Here is a 26301-nt window from a genome sequence, read left to right on the forward strand (position 1 = left end):
ATGAACATAGGGCGAAAAATGCGTTGTTTCAAAGTTACGGGATGCCGAAATCGAGAAAGTTGTAACTTTGAGACTGCCTAGCTCGAAAACTATGAGATATATCAACGTCGGTTAAACAAATGTTAGAGGAACTAGTACACTCTCTATCTAAATAACCATGTTTCAGAGTTGGGTTGTACAGGCCCATATGATTTTAGAGAGAGGGAAGGAAGAACAGAACCTATACCGCAGCTCCCTCTATAAAATCAGTTGCGCCGATACGTCTCAACTCTCAAACATGGTTATTTAGATGGACAGTGTACTAGTTCCTCTAATATATCTTTGATACCTCTGATAGTTTTCGAGCTAGACAGACTCAAAGTTACAACTTTCTCGATTTCGGCATCCTGTAACTTTGAAACTAGGGATGGCCAGATCCGGATATTTTTGGATCCGGATATCCGGATCCACTTGGGTCCGGATATCCGGACACTGGATCCGGATCCGAGATTTCGGATCTTGGATCCGGATCCGAAAAACCGGATCTTGGATCCGGATCCGAAATTTCGGATCTTGGATCCGGATCCGAAAAACCGGATCTTGGATCCGGATCCGAAATTTCGGATCTTGGATCCGGATCCGAAAATCCGGATCTTGGATCCGGATTCGAAAGTCCGTGTTAGAAAATTCGGGTGTTCCGAATCAGCAAAATTTTCGAATTTATTGACAAAGTGATTTTCATTCCTATGCTTAAAAGATTTTAAGACACTTTTGGTATCTGAACGTGTGACAGCCTTGCGTTCTCTTCATTCTGTTGATATTTGGTTTTCGTGCCTTAATATGTCACAATTACTCCAAATTTGATTGAGTAAAACTGTCGACTTAGGTGAGAGCAATCTCATTGTCAGATTCGATTCTAGTGGAAATACTTGACCGAAAAGGTAGTAAATCTTTTTTAAAGCGTCCTGATGGAAATTTGTCCTTTGTTTTCTGTAACACTAATCAAATGCTGGAATGAAACCTTAGTCTCAAGCCCAAGCTTCCTCATTAGACTCAGGCTGCTTACTTTTCTAATTCTTTCTGAGTTATTGTGGTCACTGAATGAGGCCATTTCCTAGTCGTGATGGGCTAGGCCATTGCTAATAGAACAGCCCATAAAATATAGATCAAATCAAATTAAGGAGCAACTTCCTTTTCTTGCTCTTGATGAGCTTTTTTTCTTTCTTTAAAAATACGTTTCTCTGTGACCGTATCACTCCAGTTAGAATTAAGAATTGTAGTAGAGATGAAGTTCTAAATGGCAATTAATGTATCAAAATCAATGTATTAATGTACTGTATGTGTATACAAAATACCATATGGAGCCTCGAGCAGTAACACGTATCTTTGTAATTAGTAATCCAGTACTATTAACTCTGCATAGGTTGTATAAAGAGCTAAATCATTCATGTAAACACATAGGCGGATGCAGGGGGAGGGCGAAAAGTCGTTCGCCCCTACCCAGCGCCACCATTAACAGTGTACTTCAGTAGTAATTTGTGGCAATTTCAGATCATCTAAGTAATTTTTCACTGCTAGCATCCCCAACCGCCCCCTAAGAATCCATCCGCCCTCTCCAGAAGTCCGTTCTGGATTCGCCCCTGCGCAAACATAATATACAACTCATTCAAGAGTACATTTTGGTATCTTTTTAAAATTTTTATCTTAAAGGATTGTCATTTCTCGTGGCTACTTATGCAATTTTGTCCACAGGCACACATGCAATTTCCAGTCATTACGCAAACCCATTTATGTACTTAATAGACCTCGGCTAGTTGGGGGCTTCGTCACTAGACCCCCGTTACTAGGGCCTCGCACCACAAAAGCTTCTAATCATAATCAATTTAAAAAGAAATGTCTGGGAATTTGTCCTTAGACCCTCTGATATCTCATTTGATCGGCCTATGACCTCGTAAACCTACAACCATACCGAATCTCAGTTCAAATTTCAAATTGTATGTAATAACATTCCGGTATCCCGAGACATACCGAATTTCAGTGCGAGTACATGGGGGCTTTCCCCCAGCCCAAACATTTGCTCGGTCTACGGCCTCGCACATCATACGCCTGCAAACAATTTTTAAGTGGGCGCGGTGGCTCAATGGTAGAGCGTTCACCTCCGGTGCTTGGGGTCCCTGGTTCGATCCCAGCTCGCGCCGTGTGGACTTTGTGGTGGACAAACACCGTGCTCGTGTGTTTTCTCGGGGTTTTCCTGTTTCCTCCCACTTTCTTCATTTCATTTATTTCTCATAATCACCGTCTCCTTTAGCCTAACCGGCATAAGCGTGGGACGTAAAACTGAAGGATTTCATAACTAATTTTTGTTCAAATAACAAGTTTCATTTCTCTAACATTCCAGGATTCCGAGATATGAAAGTCTTTTCTCCCCACCCCTTTTCTTCCCCTCTAAGACATACATCAAAAAACGCTTAAGTACATACCTAATTATTTCAAATGTAAAATCCAAATACCAAATTCTATGCTCCTAACCTTCAGAGGCTCCCAAATATCGACATGTTATTATAATAATTACAATCCCCACCCTCTTTCCTTTCCATCTCTTTTCTTTTCCTTTTTACTAAAACGTCAAAAAATACTGAAACACATGTCAAATTATTTTCAATGAGAAATGCAAATACCAAATTTCAAGTCTCTAACCTTAAAGGATTGAACATATTAATACAATAACTGTAATCCCCACTTAATTTTCTTCTCGCCCTTTTTCTTCCCTTCTGGGCCACATATAAAAAAAACGTTGAAATACGTATCTAATTATTTTAAGTGAGAAGTCCAAATACCAAATTCCATGTTTCTAACCCTTTAAGTTTCCGAGATATAGGCATATTATTATACTAATTGCAATAATTGCAATTACCACCCGTTCTTTTACTTTCTACATCTTCCCTGCCCCTTCTAATTTAAATATCAAAAAGCACTTAAACAAGTATCAAATTATTTTAAATGAGAAACCCAAATACCAAATTTGAAGTATCTAACGTCAAGAATCATCAATATTTTCCACCCCATTTCCCCCCTTTCTCGTCGAATTTCCCAAAGTCCTTCCTTAGTGGTATCCTACGTCACAAAGCCTATAAACTGTCCAAATTTCAAGTTAGTAGCTTAAGCGATTTGGCCTGTACGGTGATCTGTCACTCACTCACTCAGTCACTCAGGATTTTGCCCTTTTTATATAGAGAGATTTAAGATTTTATGGGAAATCCATGGATTTTGTCCTAAGGCCGCCAGGGTCTTAGAAATGTAATAGCTTTGCTATAAACTTTAAGCAACCAACTGACTGATCTGCGTCTATATGTATTATGTAAAATGCCGCTTATGATATTCATTTTGCTCGTAATAAAAAAAAAAAAAAAAAAAAAAAAGAAATGATGACAAAAATTCAAAGACATCCATGATTTTAGCGTAATGCTGCAGGAGTTCAGATCATTGAATTAATCATAAGAGCCGACTGTATAAGATAGACTACATTAAATTCCAATGTGGCACAAAGAAAATATGCAGTTTTTCAACGTTATAACTCATTCTGAAAATATTATCATAGGTCTCACAAACAATCGAATTTCAATTCTAACTCGATTAACATATAACAAAAGGCAGATCTATACAACTACTGACTTGAGATGAAAGTGGCATACTTATAGTACGTTTAAAGATATACTAAAGACTAAATGATGGGGTGTGCGCAACAGAGGTCTAACCCCGAAAAATGTGAAAATGAGATTTTCATGTAATCTTTTGTCATTTAAATTGAATTGTCTTCCCACTGAGTTAGATAAAATTCACCTAGTAAATTTTATACATATGGATATTTTAGTTCTGGGTCTCAATCTAAGGCCAAAAATATTCAAAACAGGAGTCCGAATCTGAACTTCGAAATTTCGGGTGTGGATCCAGGAACTGAATATCCGGATCCGGATCCAAGATCCGAAATTCCGGATCCGGATCCAAGATTCGGATCTGGATCCAAGATCCGAAATTTCGGATCCGGATCCGAGATCCGGATCTTATAGGATCCGGATCCGGATCTTATAGGATCCGTATATCCGAGATCCGGATCCGTCTGGCCATCCCTATTTGAAACAACGTGTTTTTCGCCCTGTGTTCACATGGACTTTTTTAAAATTATTATTGTTTAGATGTGAGAATTTCATCAGTGGATTTTGGCTACATAATAACTTAACACCCCTTTCCCCTAAGCTGCAGTGCTGAATTTGGATTTAAGCGGCATCGGAAGTGTCATTGTTCATCTCAGCAACCTCGAAATCTATGGATTCGACAATAATATCGGCCATTTTCAATATGTATCCCCCTTCCTTCATCCAAATTGCACTTTCAAAGTGGAAAGATAAAACCCATCCGAGGCCCGAAACTTATCCATGTTGAAAATTTTATCAAAATTGGTCTGATGGTTCAAATTTTGTTAAGTGGTGCCTTCCATTTCAATTCAGGCAGAGCATGTACCATCACCATCTCAGATATTGTTGAAACTTTTTTTTATAGCAACTAGACATGTTTTTAAGAGACCAATATTTTTTTGTTTTGTCGGAAAAAAAAATCCCGCCAAGTAATGGGCCATCAAAGACGGGGAGTACAATTTATGAATTATAGAAGACGTGGAAAATGGTCAACTTCGGAGCCTCACCATTCGGCTATGGAGACAGATAGAGTTATAATTCTTGTTGTGGTATGTACATAGGGATATAAATAAACTATATTTTATTATAGTTTGGTTTGCGCATGCGTATCTTTTTGTACATAAATTAACAAATGAACGTCAATTTATCTGAAAAGTCGAAGTTTGCGAATTTTTTTCGAGCACTTCCGGTTCGAATTTTAAAATTCTGTTTTCACGGTTGGTAAGACCTGGTTACCCGCTTTCCGAAAAAAAATTGTGTCGCTTCTGCGTGCAACCGTTTTGTCGCAAAAAAATTCGAGAAATTGTAAAATTTTCAAAAATCACCCTTTTTGGGCACCATTTTCTCGAAAACACCAACTTTTAAAATTCTGAAATTTTGTCACATGGTTCAACTTTACATGAGTAATAAACACATCAAATACCATTCTCGACCAATACTTCATGAATTAACTGCAGCCTTTTAAAGTTAGCGAAGTTTCGTTAACTTTGATGTCACAGTTAGCAACACTGGGAACAATAAAAGTGCAATGATTTGATGATGTTTGTGGTTCACATTCAGTAAATGAAGAATAAAAGGTTTTCTTGACTGGCTTTTTATTATTTTGACCAAGAAGGCGCTCTGAAATAGTAAAATGAGCCTCCCCCTACTCCTTCGTTTTCTTAAGGCTGTTGCTACCTCTTCGCTGAGTCGAGTTTTGCCCTATCTAATAACATTGGAACTTTTTTCGTGTTTTTCTCAGCAAGCAATGAACAAATCCTTATAAAAATTTGCATAGAGTCAGGTCGATAATAAAGGATTTGTTATATGAGCTTATAATTTTACTAAAAGCCTCCAATTAAGTTATTCATTCCCCCCTTTTTTCATGTGAAGATTTGCAACAGTGCGATCTCTGCTTCTCCCTGTTTGTATTAGCAGCGTGAGGGAAATTCGGGCTAGCCATTTAAAACAGGTTTTTAAACTCTGTCCAAATCACATCTGTGGAATGAAATTTTCTAACCCTCTCGTCCTTTTCGAGGACAGATTTATGGCACTGAGAAGGAGGGGGCGCTCTTTATTTTCTTTGCTAAACCTATTGCTTTTAGTATATTCGTCTAGTCTCATTCGGAGTTCTTGTGGTTACTTTCAAACATAGCAAGGTGCCTCTTGCATCTCATGTATTTCAATCTTACACCTGGTGATTGGTTATACAAATATAAATTAGCAGACGATTGTGATAGCAGATAAATTTCCTGTGTGGGGGCCGCGGTGGCTCAGTGGTAGAGCGTTCATCTCAGTTGCATGGGGTTCTTGGTTTGACCCCAGCTCGCGCTAAGTGAACTTTGTGGTGGGCAAATATCGTGTGCATGGGTTTTCTCGGGGTTCTCCTGTTTTCTCCCACTTTCTTCATTCCACCATTTCATTCATTACTTATCATCACTATTTCCTTTAGCCTAACCGGCATAACTGTGGGACGTAAAACTTACAGATTTCATTTTATTTTCAAATTTCCTGTGTGAAATAATAATAATAATAATAATAATAATAATAATAATAATAATAATAATAATAATAATAATAATAGGCACAAGAGATTGTAACGAGCAAGGAATATCAGTGCGGCTTGGCACTAGTAATTTAGTTAAAATTTGTGGTCACCACATCGGTTCCTCCTTGCCGGTGTTTCCTTGACCAGAGACTGGCCGCGCTGCCGACACCAGTGGGGTTTTCACATTGAAAACATCAGCGCTCTTTGACTTTTGTAGCCTCACGGAAACAAGTAAACCAGTGGAGATAGCATTTTGGAATAATTATATATATGCATATGCAGACCCGTATTCAGGAGGATCTAGGGGTTTACCCCCCTAAATTTTCGCTGGCCCCCTAAACTTTTCACGGTAGGCTTGCAATTGAACTATAATATGGTGATAAACTATGATATGGTTGGATCGGGCTCCCCTAACTTTAGCCCCCCCCCCTACATTTTTGGGCTGGCTACCGGCCTGTGTATATGTACTTGAAACTGTGAATAGTAGTATAGAATGTTTATGCTAAATAATAATAATTTCATTTTTACCACATACGAAGGAAATTTATAAATACACTTTTTTGTTACACAAATGTGTTCTTAGCGTGAATGCTGTCGAATTCTATTCCTAATGATGATAGATTTTTCGGTGTTGTTTCAGTATCGTGAGGCAACTGGGAAACTGAAGAACTGACCACACATTACCCTTCTAACAGAGCACATTTGTAGGAGAAGGTGAAGTGTAATATCAGGGATTCTTTTACTACACAAGAAAACATCTATATATAATGAAATATGTAGTGTTAATGTAGATACAAACGTCATTTTCTTGGTAACGTCTTTTCTTGGTTATTACTTTTCGAAATATGAATAGGGACTTATTTCTTGGTAACAGGGAATAGGGACTTATTAGTGTTACCTGCTAATAATAACCTTGTAGTTTACGCATTCTAAATAAGACCCATTCTAAATAAGAAATATTTATTTTCCAGATGGTGAACGCGAAATTTCATCTATAGCTACAATATATATATATATATATATATATATATATATATATATATATATATATATATATATATATATATATATATATATATATATATAATAGTACAACACATATTAACAGAATAATTTTAATTTCATGCATTATTTTATCATGCTTCATTTTAACTTGTTGAGGTACACCAATTTATCATTGCCATACATATTAAACTAAAGCATTACCGTATGAGTATAAAAATATGTGATGGAATACTTCGTTACATCAAGCCACAACATTATGTGAATGAAGTTATTAAAAGAATAATAAACAAGCAGTATAATCAAAATGCTAAATATCAGCGAAGCACTATTCACAATTTAAATATCTATGAGCATACTCCAAAATCCTTAGGTAAGTTTCTACATTGAAAAAAAAAAGTAAACAAAATTCACAAGGCCACGCTAAACATAAATACAGGAAAAGTTAAATAAAAAAAAAATGTTATCAGTAAAATTTCTACTCTTCCCCTCCAAAATTATGTCTCAAATCAAGTAAGTAACTTGCTTAAATTATACTGGTCTATGACTTTTTAATTTTGTTGATAAGTGGTCAAAGTTACACTCGAAGTATTGACTTCAATCAATACAAATAAATCAAACAAACACTAATATTTCACATTTATTTATACAATGAGTATGTGATAGTTAAAAAAAAATTCATTTCATGTATAAATTTTAAGAAAATAATTCGGTTTCAAATGTTACTTTCACGCAAAAAAAGAAAGTAAAATATACTATGGTAAATTAAAGTGAGATTACAGTATTACAGTACGTAAAACCTTTTTTTTTTTTTTTTTAATACTATGTACATTGTAAGATCAAACCACAAGTTTTCTAAACGTACACATTCCATTTTAAAAAGTAGTTCAAATAAGATGTTAACGAAATTTTGCGGACAACTCTCGAAACTTATCTAAGAAGCAACTTTAAAAATTGACAAAAGTTATAGATATACTTCATGAGTGAGTAAAGAAAGAATACAAATGTAGATTAAAAAGAGATCTTTTTAAAAAATCTGCAGTTAACAGGAATATAGTTAAAAAGTCTAAAAGATTCTATAAAATAGATTTAAACAAATCTTCAATCAAATCAACTGATTCCCTAAATCTTCTTTGTATCACCTTATATATAAATATTAAAAATATATAAAAACAAGAATTTTAGGAATAATCCAAAAAATGGATCAAAAGATAGCGATCTTGGCTAAGAATTTTAAAAATGATCCAAAAACTGCATAAAAAGATTGCGATCTTGCCAAATAATTAGTTTTTGGATCAGGGGCCACAAAAGTTAACAACGGTTCCTAAATCGAGTTTTCGTATTTTCTACGGAATAAGCACATCATACTGAGTAAATTGTTAGTTTTGGTTTGGCCACACACTTTGTAATTGTCAAAATATGGGGCGTCCAAGAAAATTTTTGATTGAATGTAATATATTGAATTTTGTGGATCAGGGCCGACAAAATTTTTGAACGGTCCTTAAATCGAGTTTTCGTATCTTTTACGCAATAAGCACACCATACTAAGTTAAGTCATAGTTTGGGTACGCTATATGTAGTTCTCAAGATATAAGGCCTACAAGAAAATTTTTGTCTGAAATATATTGGATCTTTTGATCCAATAGGGTCTAAATGTATACAATATATATTGGTGTTGTTGTCCATTATTATGTTTGATCTAAATCTATAGTTGACTGGTAATAGGTACTATTTTGAGCACTATTCGTTGTTACAAACGATACACTTAATTTTAAATTGAAATATAATAAATAAAATACAAATAATTCTCTTAGCAAGATACATCACTATAAAAGTAGCTTTTCTTTTACCAGTATAGAAGTTTATTATAAATACCTCATATATAGATAAAATGGGCACTGGAGTCAAGAAAGCTATCTCTTCATGTTTTGAAAAATGTAATAATAATAATAATAATAATAATAATAATAATAATAATAATAATAATAATAACAAAGTGACATTCGCTTTCGTATACATTAAAAGTATCTTTATTCAATAGAGACAATTCGCTTCTAATTGCTTATAACTGTCTATACTTGACGGGGGGAAAAGTTAATGTAAAGAAGAATGGATCTGTTCTCGCTGTGTTTATTTTTTTTTCTGCTTTCAGCAAAGAAAACGTACTCCAACGCCTCCTCACTGAAATGCCATAAATATGTCATTGTTGAAAAGGGTCCCCTCACAGCTGTGGACAATGTTGAAACTTCAAAGTGACCCTCAGTTACTCGCTGCAACCTGTTAGAAGAGAGAACGCAGTGTCGTCAATGCGTTGTTGCAAATCTTCACATGAAAAAAAGGGGGGGATGAATAACTTAATTGGAGGCTTTTAATAAAATTATAAGCTCATATAACAAATCCTTTATTATCGACCTGACTCTATGCAAATTTTTATAAGGATTTGTTCATTGCTTGCTGAGAAAAACACGAAAAAAGTTCCAATGTTATTAGATAGGGGAAAACTCGACTCAGCGAAGAGGTAGCAACAGCCTTAAAACGAAATAATCTGAGGTGGAAATTAGGATTACGAAACACACAAATTTTAAGTTTACTTGAAATGGCCATCCAATAAATTCTGATTTACAAAAAGCCTGAACTATTACCTCAATGATGATTTGGAATGCTCCAGATAAAGTCTCAATTAAGTGCGATGTCATTACAGTGATCGAAAAAGGACAAAAAGTTAAAAAAAAATCGAAACATTTTCTTACGCGTTCCAAAGAAATTTACTGACTTTTTAAACAGAACAATCCCAACATAAGAATGGGTCACTCGGAATTTTAGAGTATTCGACTAAAGTGGATCAGTCCGCGCCCTGCGAGGGAAGTGTGTATGTGTGTGTGTTTGTGTGTATTGTGCAAATTTTAAGTTAGCTGCTACTGGGTTGCTACAAATCAAAGGTGCAGCCTGTATTGAAGCTGTCATGAGTGACCTATTTCCTTTAGTAGTATGATCCGTAGAAAATGACAACTGTCTTCTTCAAGAATGTGGTGAATGTCCTGGAGTGGAAGGAATAATTGTGGAGTCTTTAGTCTCGGTTCAGACGTGCAGAAAAGTCTGTTGCGGGCCCGCAACAGAAAACTCTGTTGCGGACCCGCGCGAGCCGGAAATACAAGGTCTGTATGATAAGTAATGAGACTCGCCGTGCCGCGGCGCGCGTGTCGCTGGAGCGGGTTTGTCGGTGATGGAGGATGTAGGGGGGGGTCCGAGCAAAGCAACGCACCGCGCGTCAGTTGGCTCCGAGCCTTAGTGGAGCGCGGACAAGCCTTGGACAAAGCCCTTGTGAACATTCTTGTCACGGCGGAAAATCAACAAACATGGAGGGTTCCATCGAACAGCGTTATGCGATCAAATTTTGCGTTCGCCTGGGGAAAACGGCTACTCAGACGCTTTCTCTCATCACGGAGGCCTACAAAGAGGAAGCCCTATCCAAAGCCCAGGTGTTTCGTTGGCACAGTGCGTTCCGGAACGGCCGGGAAAGCGTTGAGGATCTGGAGAGGGCTGGACGCCCGACAACAGTGACTACGGACGAAACTGTGGCAAAAGTGAGGGATCTCCTGAACTCAGACCGTCGATTATCGTTGAGATTGATTGCTGATGAACTCGATATGAACCACACAACAGTGCACAAGATTGTGACGGAACAATTGGGAATGAGAAAAATCTGTGCGAAACTGGTGCCGCGAGTGTTGACTGACGAACAAAAGCAACGACGTGTTGATTGTTGTCAGGAACTGTTGAACCTCATGAACAGTGACCCAACTTTGAAGATGACGTCATAACAGGTGACGAGTCGTGGGTGTTCCAGTACGACCCTGAAACGAAACGTCAAAGCGCGGAGTGGCACACTCCTGCGTCCCCGCGCCCCAAGAAGGCCAGAATGTCGAAGTCAAAGGTGAAAACAATGTTGATTGTTTTTTTTTTGACAATGTGGGGGTGGTCCACAAGGAGTTTGTACCCCAAGGACAAGCCGTCAACGCCGCCTTCTACAAACAAGTCCTTGAGAGACTGCACAGGAGCGTCAAGCGGAAAAGACCGGCGATCGCTAGCCGGTGGAAGTTGCATCACGACAATGCCCCTGCCCACACCGCCTTCTTAGTGACCTCCTTTTTGACCCGGATTGGGGTGGAAGTCCTTCCACAACCACCCTACAGCCCAGATGTGAGCCCGGCCGACTTCTTCCTCTTCCCGAAGCTGAAGCCACGCTTGAAAGGAACCCGTTTTGCAGACGTCACAGCCATCCAAGCAGCCGTGACCACATTTCTAAAGGACATGCCGGCTGCTGACTTCCAGGGGGCGTTTGCAGCGTGGAAACATCGATTGCAGAAGTGCATCGACGCAAGAGGAGAGTACTTCGAAAGCTTTTAAGTCCCTGTACAGATCAGATCAATAAAACAATGTTTCCAGACCTGGTCTCATTACTTATCATACAAACCCTGTACATTGGTTCTTATCATTCATGCCACACGTGCAGACTTTCCCGCACGACTCTGCTGCGGGCCCGCAGCGGGCGAAAATTGAGTTGCGGGGACTGCTGGCTCGCAGCGAGTCCGCACAGGTGTTGCGGGTCGGAAAACCATTGCTGGCAATGAGGCAAGCCACACGTGCAGACTTTCCCGCGCCCGCAGAAATGGAAAGCGAAGAACTGAATGAAGAACTATTCATTAACGAAATACCAAAATATCACGAGATATGGAATTTTAACTGCGAAATGTATAGAGATAGAAATAAAAAACGGGATGCATGGAATAAGGTGTGTGAAATCTTATGTGAGAAATTTAATGAAAAAACAGAAGAGGAAAAAAAAACAGCATTGGTATGCATTATTATTACTTTTCAATGTAAAAATCTAATATTCACGTAGTGTTTACATATGATTTTCGTTTAGTGTCCTTTTCCAGCAGAGAGGCTATGAATACTTTTTTGTGATAACAATAGACAACAAATACGCTTAGAGAAAAAGCCTTTATTGTTAATGTAGTTTCTTTAATGAGATTTCTTGTCACTCACTCCGGAATGAACCGACTGTTTATAACGTACGTTGCATTATACTTTAGGCCGAGGCAAGGGCGCCTATCAGGGGAGCAAGGTGGGGCGTCCCCCCCCCTAAGAGGAAATTGTACTTGGGAATATCGAAATCCCAATAGAATTTTTACATTAGTTGCAGCAAAAAATGAAACTATATTTGAAAAGTCGCTTATATTTGCCCCCCCTCCCTTGAAAACAAAACATGGGCGCTCTTCGGTCGAGGTCACGTATTATATAGCTTCTGTGCTCAAAAGGGACGCTGAAGTCCAAAACAACCATCAACATAATAGCAGAACAGAAAAGAAAGAAAAAAACATCGTTTTTCGGCTGACAATTGTTGTTTTTATTTGTTAATGTACTAATTTTTTTAAAAATAGAGTTAACACGAAAAGTGTTGAACATCAGGGTACTCATGTGATTAAAAAATAAAAAAGCATGCTGAGATGTAACAGAAATATTTTTGTTTCTCGTGCAATTGATAACATTGTGCACGTCGTTGCTATTCTAAAGATAACAACTGAATGTTTTCTTACATAAAGAACAACTTAAACAAAGTTATCTTGCCATGGAACTCTACCTATGTCGCTTACAAAATAATCAGCCCATCTGTTTCTGCTTCCGTTTGCTGTGTTGCCTCCTTTTGGTGTGCTACACGTATTGGGGATTTCCTCAAAACCTTCTATCGTTAAATGCCAAAATTATAAAAATGTTTCCTTTTTCTCACCTTAGAAATGGATTATTCGGAAACACTAAATCCATTATTTTTATTTAAGAGTTTACGTTAAGAATTTCACATCTCCAATCTAAGCGAGTCCTATACTTTCTCAATATATAACGGGAATGTCACTACTATAGAAATGAAATGAAATCCTTGAGTTTTACGTCGCACGATTATACCGGGTAGGCTAAAGGAAATAATAATGATGATGATAAATGAATGAAATGGTGGAATGAATAAAGTCGGAGGAAACGGGAGAACCCCGAGAAAACTCACGCACACGATGCTTCTCGCACCACAAAGCCCACTTGACGCAAGCTGGGATCGAACTAGAGGTGAACACACTATCACTGAGCCACCGGATCCCACTACTATAGAAATACCCCATCTCCCCTTCAAGAGAAAATTTTCAAAGACGCTGAAACCTGTGCTCCATTATTTTTAATATGAGTTTACATGCCGAATTTTACATCTCTAACTGAAGCAAATCCTCACATTTGGTAATTTGTGAATAAATAAAGGGAAATTTTACTATTATTGAAACGCTCCCTCTTGAGCGGGATATTCGGGAAGTCTCAAATAAATGTCTCATTTTTAATTTAAAGCCACCAACTATGTCAAAAAATCGAAATTAGTCACGCAATTGTTAAACTACGCCAGTGGCCGCTAATAACGTGTGAAAATGTCTATGAATAGGTCTCCGAATGTATAACTTTCTGTGCTCTTACAAACGATAATTAGTTAACATAATTAACTTACCTTAATGTAACAGCCAGAGCTCCTCCGTGGCTAAGCGGTTAGTGTATCCGCCTTTGGCGTGGGAGGCGCGGGTTCGATTCTCGCCGGGAGCTCATGTGGTTCGGATTCCACGTTAATCAGTAGGTCCACGTCACATATAGCCCCGCTGCTGAACGGGACGTTAAACTCAAAATCAACTCATTAATGTAACAGCCAACATTTCAATTGGTAGTATCGCAAGTCTCATGAAAGTATCTTCTGCTTTAATTTTATCACTTATTTTCGATAAGAGTTCATCAAATGTAGTGATGCTCATACGAAAATAATTAAAGGTCTTTTCTTCGTCATTTCGCAAATCAATAAACATGGAAGAAAATTCACCTTTAAGCAGTCGTGAGCTTACGTACGGATGAACCCAGTATCGTCTCTGTTTCTTCCTTAGTATTTTACTGGCTAAGCATACAAAAACAGCACGTTTTTTTCTTTCAATTTCCATCTTCATTTAACTGCAGCTGAAAATAAAATGAGCTGTTTTCTATGTCTATGTGAAGTGGTTGGGCTGAGACGCCCGCACGAGTCTGCTGCGGGCCCGCAGCAGACTTTTCTGCACGTCTGAACTGGTTGATCTTTGACGCCCGCACGAGTCTGTTGCGGGCCCGCAACAGACTTTTCTGCACGTCTGAACCGAGCCTTAATTATTGATCCTGATGAAAATGAAAGTGTTACGTATGCCATATGGGAAAACAATAATCTCGTTAAAAAAACTGACACTTTCTGTTTTCGTATCGTACATTGCTTGTTTAACTGTAAGAATTGTAATTCATGACTACATCAAGAATTAATTGCTACCGAAAAGCACCGTATAAAATTTCAAGATACAAATTCTATTTTACTTCATGTGGACTTCGCTGAAAACTGGACTGTTATTCTGCAAAGTGAAATTCAAAGTTATCACCGGAATATGAAACAACTGACAGTTTTGTTGTAATAAACGATGGTAAAACACACGATTCGGATGATGTACTCATAGCCATAGACAAGATTCTAAAAATACTCGAAGAAAAGCGAAAATATACTTTATAGAAAAAGGTTTGAATACGAGAAAATAAGTGTCTACAATTTCCCAAACCGTGTCAGTGATTTCTGATGGCGCTGCATCCCACTTTAAAAATCGATTTAAGATGTTCGAGATGCAGACAGGTCCAATAAAGCAGTGGTTTTGTAGTGAAACCGGCCATGCATGGTCTCTGCGACGGTATTGAGGGGGGGGGTAAAGAATGTGGCAACGCGGCATAACCTTAGGCAAATACAGATACACAGTATTAAAACCGCAGAAGAAAAAAAAATGAAATGAAATCTTTTAAGTTTTACGTCCCACGATTATGCCGGTTAGGCTAAAGGAGACTGTGATTATGAGAAATCAATGAAATACAGAAAGTGGGAGGAAAAGGGATAACCCCGAGAAAACCTACGAGCACGGTGTTTGTCCACCACAAAGCCCACACGGCGCGATCTGGGATCGAACCAGGGACCCCAAGCACCGGAGGTGAACGCTCTACCACTGAGCCACCGCGCCCCCACTAAAACCGAAGAAAAATTCGTGAGTATAGTGCAAGTACAAACTCCGGGTATTACTCTCGTTTTATTGCCTAGAACTGAATTCGACGACTTCCGAAAAAAAAAAAAAAAAAAAAAAAAAAAGGGAAAGTATGCGACCGATAACTGGTATTCAACGAAGTCATCTTTGGCTTTCGGAAAATGGCAAAGTTTTTATTGCAGTAACGGGTCACCATGAACTAACTTCATGCTTCCCCCAAAATCGAACTTCTGCAATTCAAAGTGTAGATTTAAGAAATCTGCAAAAAGGAACTTTTGTTACATACATATATGTATGATAACCAGTGGTGCGTAGCAGAAATATTATGAATAAATCATGAATTACGTGAAGTTGAAGTGCTGTTTATGCTTCCACATGGACGTTCAGCATTTGTGACTATAGACAGTGCTACGCAGGGGCGGATCCAGGACGGACTTCTGGAAGGAAGGGGGGTATACTGCTACTTAGAGCTACGAGCTCCAAACTCTGAGATCGGTTTTATTTATATATAAAATAAAAAAGTTTCTTCCCCCTAGATCCACTCCTGGACGAGTTGTGAGTGACCCAACACCTACTGGAGCACCTGCACGGTTACATGCTATTAGACACCAATCAAACAAATGATTGGTCCATGTAAAAAATAAAAAAATAAAAAAATCAGTGAAATTTTGTTTCCGAAGACCATTTTAAGTAAGTGAACTTGAAATTTGTGCGTTTCGTAATCGTAGTTTCCACCTCAGGGTTTAAGAAAAAGGAGGAGTAGGGGGAGGCTCATTTTACTATTTCAGAGAGCCTTCTTGATCAAAATAATGAAAAAAAAACAGTCAAGAAAACCTTTTATTCTTCATTTAATGAATGTGAACCACAAACATCATCAAATCATTGCACTTTTATTATTCCCAGTGTTGCTAACTGTGACATCAAAGTTAACGAAACTTCGCTAACTTTAAAAGGCTGCAGTTAATTCACGAAGCATTGGTCGAGAATGGTATTTGGTGTGTTTATTGTTCATGTAAAGTTGAACTATCTGACAAAATTTCAGAATTTTAAAAGATGGTGTTTTCGAGAAAATGGCGCCCAAAAATGGCGATTTTTGAAAATTTTACAATTTCTCGAATTTTTTGCGACAAAACGGTTGCACACTCGAAGCGATACAATTTTTTTTTCGGAAAGCGGGTAACCAGGTCTTACCAACCCGTGAAAACAATTTTAAAATTCGAACCGGAAGTGCTCGAAAAAAATTCGCAAACTTCGACTTTTCAGATAAATTGACGTTCATTTGTTAATTTATGTACAAAAAGATACGCATGCGCAAACCAAACTATATTAAAATATAGTTTATTTATATCCCTATGTACATACCACAACAAGAATTATAACTCTATCTGTCTCCATAGCCGAATGGTGAGGCTCCGAAATTGATCATTTTCCACGTCTTCTACAATTCATAAATTGTACTCCCCGTCTTTGATGGCCCATTACTTGGCGGGAAAATTTTTTTCGACAAAACGAAAAAGTATGGGTCTCTTAAAAACATGTCTAGTTGCTATAAAAAATGTTTCAACAATATCTGAGATTGTGATGGTACAATTTTATATTTTTTTGCCTGAGCTGAAATGGAAGGCACCAAGTTACAAATATAGTCACTTTCATTTTTATACAAGGTGTTTCAAAACAACACCGACAACGTTCGGGAGGTAATTCCTGACACGAAGATAAGACAAAACGTATAGACCATTCTGGGTGCACAAATGCTTCCTTTCGGAGTTACAGGCTGCCGAAAATATGAAAAATTAAACTTTAAAGGTCCATAGCTCAAAAACTATGGGACCTACCGTAGTCGGATCAACACTTCACTTAGAAACTAACGTGTGCTTATCCAAAAATACATGTTTCAGAATCCTAAGGTACGAAGCAATTTTTATAGAGTTTGGCTACGGTCATATAATTTCAAGTACTCTCCAGCTGACTCTATAAAAATTGTGACGGAAGTACAGCAGGAATCTTAAAGATGGATATTTGGATAAGGCACATACTAGTTCCTAAGTGAAGTCTTGAGCAGCTTATGGTAGGTTCCACAGTTTTGAAGCTATGGGCTATTAAAGTTATTTTTTTTTTTCGTGTTTTTAGCAGCCTATTACTCCGAAAGAAAGCATTTGTGCACCCAGGTTGGTCTATACTTTTTGTCTTATCTTGGTGTCAGGAATCACTTCCCAAACGTTGTCGGTATTCTTTTGAAACACCTTGTATAATTTGTCACATTAGGAAACAGGTATTTGTTTAGGCCTACATACAAAATTTTGTGCATAGTGTTTATATAAAGTCTATATATTGAAGTATTAAATAATAGTAATTATATGTTTTAGTGCATGAGTATTACTGAAATTTGCCTACTGCTGTGTCTTTTAAGAAGTAATTTGGTTAAAATTAACAAAATTTCACCAGATCAAAGAGCACATTAAGAACTCGGTTTCATTCAAGAGCTCTATTGTTGCAACAGAAACGCTTCATGATGGTAGATGCGTATGCAACTGTTAAAGTCCTGTAATTAATGCACAACCACGAATAAACGACTAAAAAGCATACAGATGAAATGAGTGCAGACTATAAATTTTCAAGAATAATTGCAACAGTTTTATTTTCAATTGCTTCTTTTTTCTTAAAAAAATATTCTCAATATTGAAGTTTCTTAACTTACACTTGCATGCATTCGAAAAAAAAAACCGTTCCATTACCAGTAAAATTAACCTAATACAAAGATTTTTGTTATTTTCCCAATTTTTCCAAAATTTCCGGAAAGAAACCGAAAAAAACTATTTTTTACCAACGGGTTTAAAATTTCCGGAAATTTTACAACACTAGTTCGGAAGCGTAGCCGGTCACTTGCTTAGGCTGTCTGTCTGGGAAATCATGTCGGAGACGGTTGTTGGTCCGACTCCGTCCCACCACGCCTTACACGCGCTTGATAAGGCTTAGGTCCGAAGACCTAGCAGGTGAGTGGAAAGTGCATACCGATCTGGGATCATCGAGCAACATGTTGTTCGAATGTTGGGTATCATAAAGTGTCCTGAGAAGGTACGAGGACATATTAACACATTCCGAATACACAACGTATTAATCATACATAGTTTAGCATCCCTTCCAACAACATCCCGAATACACAACGTATTAGTCATACGTAGTTTAGCATCCCTTTCAACAGCGAGGTTGTGAGACGTGGACCTACACCTGTGTGAGACGGAGGACCTGAACCACATGAGCTCCTACTGGGAGTCGAACCTGGATCTCCAGCACAAAAGACGGGAATGCTAACCATATAGCCACAAGTGAGCTCAGCCCCTGAATGAAACCCAAAGGCATGCGGGTATGTAGCTTATCCTTCCTCTGATATTATCAAATACCAAAAGGTAAAGTGATAGTTGTATGTGACGAATGAGAACGTGCTGGTTTTCTCTCCCACCTGCAAGTTTACATACGTGCACAGGACCGTTACTACTTGTATGTTAACGTAGAAACTACTCTCATCGCTGAAAACCACCACCTTTCATTCGCCTCGCCACTGTAGTCTCTCCCGATACCACTGAAAACGTTCTTCGCGATGGGAAGGTGTCAGAAGTAGCCATGAGAAAATAAAGCAGAATAGTAGGTCATCTTCAACCATCTAGTTTTCGGGCTCTCATTGAGTTTAGTATTCGGAGAACTGTGGTTGCTTTGATTGCACTGGCGGTCGTCGTCATGCCAGTACGGGGAGCTCGAATGATCCTTCTATCCAAGTCATCTTCGGTATATCACGAAGGCATTGAAGGGAGCAAGTCGGCTGTGGGAATAATCTGCCTTCCTTCACGTTACCACCGAATGACTACTGACACGACGTGACACTCAAGTTGCAATTCAATAGAACGACCACACTCGAAGATACTGGCATCGTCCTGGGATTGCAGACACACAATGTGGTCAAAACTTAACTACATTCGTCTTGTTGCTCAACACCTTCATACTACTACCAGCATTTCGTGTACTGACATACGGTTAGACTTTGTATAGCAGGTTTAGTTCGAATCGGGGAATGTAATGTATACTCAGTGATCTAAAATGCCAGTGGCTTAGTTTTACATGATACGCAACAAAAAATCAGCTTCGACTATGAAAGATCATATGAACGAAGAAGAAAGTTAAACAATTTTGATTTGGAAGGAGACATCGCAAAAACACACAATTTGCTTCCATTGAATAAACTAGATAAAAGCTTTTCAGACAAAGGAAAGAAAGCGAATGAAACATTCGTTTATTTAGAAAAGACTATTAATTTCTTGAAATTGGCAAACTGAAAGATACTTGGGACAAAATGAAAGACAGACTCGGAAGAAACTTATATATGAATCAACCATTAAAAGTTGGAATATAAGAAGTGATATAGGTTAGTGAAGTTGGAACAAGTGTTCGACAAAAATTTTGCCTTTCAGTGACATTATTTAGTATCTAGAAGAAAAGCAAAGAAGAGTTTGATTAGAGAACAGATTAATTTGATATAACTAGGACCAGCATACTTGCTTTTCAGATATTGCTGTTATTGTGGAATATGAATAAAAAACTAAATGATTGTTAGAAAAGATAAAGAAAAGCTGTAAAAATAATTTGAAATGAAAATAAATACGAAAAAGATGAAAGCAATGGTTGCTGAGATGATAGAAGCTGTGACAACTACATAGATCTGAGCAAAGAAAATAAATGAAATCTTGAAGTTTTACGTCCCACGGTTATGCCAGCTAGGCTAAAGGAGACGGTGATGATGGGAAATGAATGAAATGGTGAAATGATGAAAGTAGGAGGGAACAGGAGAACCCCGAGAAAACCCACGCACACGGTGTTTGTCAGAAAATAGAATAGTTACTAGTTTTCAATACGTAGAGAGCTTATTAAAGAATATATGAAATGTAAGCGATAAATAGAAACTAACGTGAAAATTATGTGATAATGACGAGTTACAAGGACTCAGATGTTGAGAATTACAGTATACGGAGGAGAAACATGGACACTTTCGAAAAGAAAAGAAAAACACTAAAAAATATTAATTTATACTATTTTACTTTCTCGGAAATTCATAAGCTGAGAAAAATGGGAAAACTTAGCTCAGTGGAACTAAAAACCAATGAGAAACATTGGCAGTAACGGAAGTAAAAAGAATACAATGTGAAATAATTAAAAAGATGTTAGAACATCGTTGAACAAATTGTATTCTAAGTGACGTCATAGGAAAAAAAACATGACAGAGAAATACAAAATTAATGGATAGTGTTTGTGCTGTACTTCCTACATGAAGACGAAGATCCATAAGGATAATAGTATATATACACCAAGTGGCCTACCAGTGACGGAAGAAAATTATAACTGATGGTACTGGTAGAGATAGAAACCGGGTTCCGCTAGCTCTGAATTCAAATAGCTTCCTGTTTCTCTAATAATTTTGACGTAACTTTAGTAGCTGTCTATAAGCACTCTTTCTCGTTGTTCCTCTCAATTTTTACACGCCACAGAGCCCATGGATTCAACAATGTCTAAAACAAAGGCTTCAGGCCTTGTTATATACAAAGGTTATAGTTTTCACTGTGCCATACAGATATGATTTAGCCACGTGGTCATGTGTGAATAAAGAAGTAGAACGTGTGAACTTAGAAATATATAAAATAACAAAATACTTCAGAAACGTTCGTGTAGTAGACATAAGTGCGCTAGATAGGAAACTATACACATCACATGGTCTACATCTAAACAGGTACGGCAAAAAACACGTGTGCGCAGAAATAATTAACAATGTATACGAGATGGTAAATAGTAAAGGAGATAACGCAATACCTTTGTACTGGAACACATTAATTCCTTCCAAGGGACTTACAGTAGGAAACGAACATTTTTTAACATTGAATACAGGAATAACATTGAAAACATAAAACCCGATAGAGAAAGCAATTCTGATGGAGATGTGAGAATCTGTTACTTGAATGTACAAGAGTTAAGTGACAAAAACAGTGTACTATTAGATTTTGCAATTGAAAATTCAGCAAACATACTATGTATCAGTGAGCACTGGGCGACAGAAAACGAACTTGAATTTTATAAATTGGATGGGTACATTTTGGCTAATTATTATAGTAGGAAACAGCATAAAAGGGGAGGGGTAGCTACAATTTTGCGGTCTGACATAGAGTATAGTAAACTAGATTAGGATTTCTTATGCGTAGAAATAGATTTTGAGGCAACTGCAATATGTTTAGAAGATCTGAGGATAATAATCGTATCACTGTATAGATCGCCTGATGGAAATCCTGACATATTTTTTAAAAAAAATTGGAAGGTTTATTGACATATTTAAGTTATAAGAAAAAGTACAAGGTAATAATAGGGGGTGATATAGATTCTCACTTTGATGTAAATACGAGCAAAAAAAGTGTAACGGAATTTTTAAATCTACTAAGACAATTTGACTATTGTATACAAAATTATAAACCAAGACTGAACGCGTCTAGATAATATTTTTACTAATTTAAGTAGAAATAATGTGAGTAGCGAGGTAATACCTTTTCATTTCTCCGATCATTGTTCGGTTTGGATTGTATTGGGAAACTATATATATAAAAACTGTCTCAGGAAGGCTCCTGATATTGTAACGGTTAAATCTCGACCGATGACAATTGAAAAAATGAATAACTTCATTATGTCACTGTTACATGAAGATTGGGAGGGACTAAATAGAGATATGAACATAAATGCGAATGATACGTCTAACTATTTTTTCAAGACTTTCATAAGTAAATTTCAAATGTCATTCCCGGAAAGAAAAATGGTCATGAACAAAAACACCGGTAAATTAAGCAAAGAGCATAAAGAAGTTCCGTGGTACAGTACGCAATTAGCAGATATGAAGAATAAAGTAATGACTTATTATAATTTATATAAAAATGAGAGGACAGTGCGTAATAAAAGAAATTATACTACTACACGTAAAAGATATAAAAAAGGCTGTAATAGAAGAGAAAAAGAAATTTAACCAAATAAGCATCAACAACTCTCACAATAAATGTCAAATGGCTTGGAAATTAATAAATAAAGTAGCAAAAGGTAATACGATAGAGTAAAAGGTAATAAAGTGAATATTGCACCTGATGAATTAAATAAATATTTTATAAACTCTATAGATATAGTGAAAAATAACATTAATAAAATAGGATCTGATAACCATGAAAATAAACTTAATAAATACTCGCACATATTTGATTTCAAATTGGTAACACCGGTAGATATCATACGTATAGTTAATAGATTTAAGCCATTAAATAGCAAAGATATATATGACATATCGAATAAGTTCATTAAAAATGTAATTAACTATATTACTGAGCCACTTACATTTTGTATTAATAGATGTTTAAGTGAAGGGATTTTCCCAGATGTTCAAAAAATAAGTAAGGTAATACCAATCTTTAAAAAGGGAGACAGATTATGTCCAGCCAACTATCGACCAATATCTTTAGTACTCATATTCTCTAAAATTATTGAAATGGTGGCGAAGGAACAGGCATATCATTATCTAAATGAACACACAATGCTTGTTGTAATGTAATTCACAGTTTGGATTCAGAAGCGGTAGCTAAACAATAGATGCCATTGACAATCTAGTGAAATGTATTTATGAAGTACTTGAGAACAAGGTTTTGCATTGGCTACCTTTTGTGATCTAAGTAAGGCTTTTGACTGTGTAGAACATTATACATTGTTAAGAAAATTGGAATGCTATGGTTTTCAAGGTAAGAGTCTGAACTTTTTTTGAAACATAACCTAGAAAGACGTGCTCAGATTGTTAGTGTTAATGGAATGAAATCTGATAGTATTCAAATAAAACATAGGGTTCCCCAAGGTTCTGTACTGGAGCCGCTATTGTTTATATTAATGATAAATGATCTACCACTAAATATCTCAGCTAAATCCTTTCTCTATGCTGGTGACACAATCTTTCTAAACACTAGCAATAACTCTATAGATCTAATGCAAATGAATGAGAAAACTTTTATAGAAACTAAGGAATGGTTCAAGGCAAACGGATTTCTTCTCAATGAAGATAAGACTACTCAGCAAGTATTTTCATTAAATGAATGTCCGGAAAGGTCAAATAATGTGAAATTTCTTGGCATTATTCTCGACAGGCAGTTAACATGGAAGGCACATGTAGAATATGTATGTGTAAAACTTTCAAGAACAAGTTTAATACGAAATTTAAAAGATATTGTACCGAACAACTATATAAGATCAACCTATTTTGCCTTTTTCCAGAGTACCTTAGAATATGGAATATTGTTTTGGGGGAGTAGTAACTACATAAATGAGGTTCTGTTACTACAAGAAAAGGTCATCAGAATAATCAGTGGGGCATCATACAAGGAACATTGTAAACATTATTTTGTAAGTTGAAAATTATGACTGTTCTAAATTTGTATATATATAAAGTTTTAGTTTATGTAAAACAAAACATGTCAGATGTGAAACGTAGACAGGATATTCATTCATACAACACAAGATATGCTAAACAAGTTGATGTATCATACAGCAGGCTAACAAAAATTAAAAATAGCTATGCAATACAGGGTACAAAATTTATGAATAGGGTACCAATAGACATCCAAAAGTTACCGCTCACTCATTTTAAAAGCAAACTGTATGATTGGTTAATTACTGTACCATATTATAATATTAAGGAATTTGAAGAAGATAAGAGTATATGAAATAGGGATTTAAAAAAATAGTTGTAAAACTGCATTTGACGTTGTCTATTGTCTGTATACAGACTTAATGACAATAAAAATATTCTATTCTATTCTATTCTAATGAAACTTCTATAACTTCCCAGGAATCAAACACAGGCTACTAGGCAGAGTGAAGTCATATGAACCATTGTTATGTAAAAACTTTATTTACAAGATATACAAATTAATTTGTAACAAATTGGCATGTCAGATATTAAAATGAATAATGATAAGATGAAAGTTTTATTAGATGCCAAGTTAATGTGTGATACAATTTCAAAACTATATATATATATATAATTAACACTATTTTGCTTATGTTCTGTAAGACGAAGCAATAAATAAACGGATTTGATGAAAATACATTTGGGCCTAAAACATTTATTTATTTTTGAAGCAACTTCCACAAAAGTTGTAGTTTCTTCTCTTCCATAATAACTTTTTCTTCATGTCTTTCTTCTCTTTGTCTTTCTTTTTCTTCATACCTTTTTCTCTTTCTTTCTTGTTTCTCTTTGTCAAGTTGTTCTTTCCTCGTGAAATATTCATACACAAACGATACTAATTCACTTGTTTGCTTCTCTCTATTTGATGTCTCTTTACCATAAGTCTCATTATCCTCTTGTTGCTCAGCGGTTGGAGGAGATGTTTCCAGCACTGGAAGCTCCGGAGAAGATTCTAATATTTGAGGCACTGGACTCGACGAAGGAAGCACTGGCGTTGCAGCCGATGGTTGCTGGCTTTCAGTTGTTATTGGCATAACTGTATCTGACGGCAATCGCAATGATGTTTCAACAATATACAAGGGCTTAACATCAACACTGCTATCAACTATCTTTTGTATTTTGTCGAAGTATCTAAATTTTACTGGAGCTCTGTGTCCTTTCCGTCTACTTTCCATTATAGTTTTGTACGTCCTTACAAGATTCTTCCACTTGTTATGACACTGAATTGTTGTTACCTGTAATTATAAATACAACATGAGAAAAAGTTTTTAATATATAAAATTTTCAAAATCATGATTAATGTAAGAGGTTTCTAACTTAATTTGCAGTTTGCCAGCAGGGATAGATGGGAACGTAATTGTATATTGGATTGTCGCGTGAATTTTAATCTGGAGTATTCAGCTTCAACTAAATTATATCTCTTATCTTCACTCTGTAGGATATTATAAAACTAAGAATGGTGTTCCGCATAACGAACGCTGTCCGTCCCTCGACGTCGTTCTTTATACAGAATGTAACAGAATATATATTACAACCCTTGGGAAAAAATTTTACGAATGAAAACAAAGGAAAATGTCCATGTAACATAGTGAAATTCGGCGTCACGACCGAGTTACAAGCTATCGCAAATGTTGAAAAATGGCATGACATCGTATTGCGGACAAACGAGAGGTGCCACAAGAAGTGTTCCAAAACATTTGCGTTAGGAAGTGGTTCCTGAATTACTTTAAGTGTCAGAAGCAGAGTGGTGGAGATGCGGCGTAAAGAATTTCACAAAGGGAGAATAGGGTTTGAGAGTCTTATTTGTACTGACGTGGACAGACTGACATACAAGAAGTGGACAAAAGAAGCTGATAAATGGATAATCATGCATACGCAACACATGATCAGTGGTGCTACTACAGAAGGCAAGGAGTATTTTCCCCAAGTTTACTACAGAAGATTGGAAATGGCAGCAGGGTGTGAACTTCTATCAAAGCGTAGTCCTGCCCCGAGCCAAGCAACATCAATGCCATGAACTGCAGCTACGTATGTACACACAGTGCATTAAATTTGGCGCGTATCCTATAGTTCACGACTTTTCGCAATTATTACATTTTTCTTCCATCTATGGCTAAAAGTTGAGTGATTAGTGAGTGGAGATGATAGAAAGTCCACTGTGAAAATGCCAAAAATATTAGCAAATAAAAATATACACAAAGAACAAAATTAAACTCGATTGAGTGTATGCTGATAATCATGCTTTCGAGTGATTTTTGAAGCAACGGAGGGAAAGAAACTGTGAAATTGGGTTAACATTCAGTAAAAAGATCTGAATGTAGAACGAAATTGAATCAGAATGTTTCCTTTTTTGGGTTTAAAATTAGTGGCTATATTGTTTGCCGAACATATTTAGTCTTCTTCAGTCAAGATTTCGAAGACAAATATAGAAAAAGAGGCAAGAATATCAATGTATAGTGAAAG

General features: G+C 36.7%; 1 protein-coding gene across 1 annotated transcript in view; it reads right to left on the minus strand.

The window, feature by feature from the left end:
• Window positions 1–24260: 24260 nt before the first annotated feature.
• LOC145693340 (uncharacterized) overlaps window positions 24261–26301 on the minus strand; it is a 64178-nt gene continuing 62137 nt past the window's right edge. Inside the window, exon 4 of the mRNA XM_081769238.1 lies at window positions 24261–25073. Coding sequence (XP_081625364.1) covers window positions 24501–25073 — 573 coding nt within the window. The 3' untranslated portion in view covers window positions 24261–24500. The remainder of the gene's footprint in view (window positions 25074–26301) is intronic.

This window comes from Thermobia domestica, chromosome 8 (genome assembly GCF_964235325.1).
Source record: "Thermobia domestica chromosome 8, izTheDome1.hap1.1, whole genome shotgun sequence".
NCBI classification, from domain to species: domain Eukaryota; kingdom Metazoa; phylum Arthropoda; class Insecta; order Zygentoma; family Lepismatidae; genus Thermobia; species Thermobia domestica.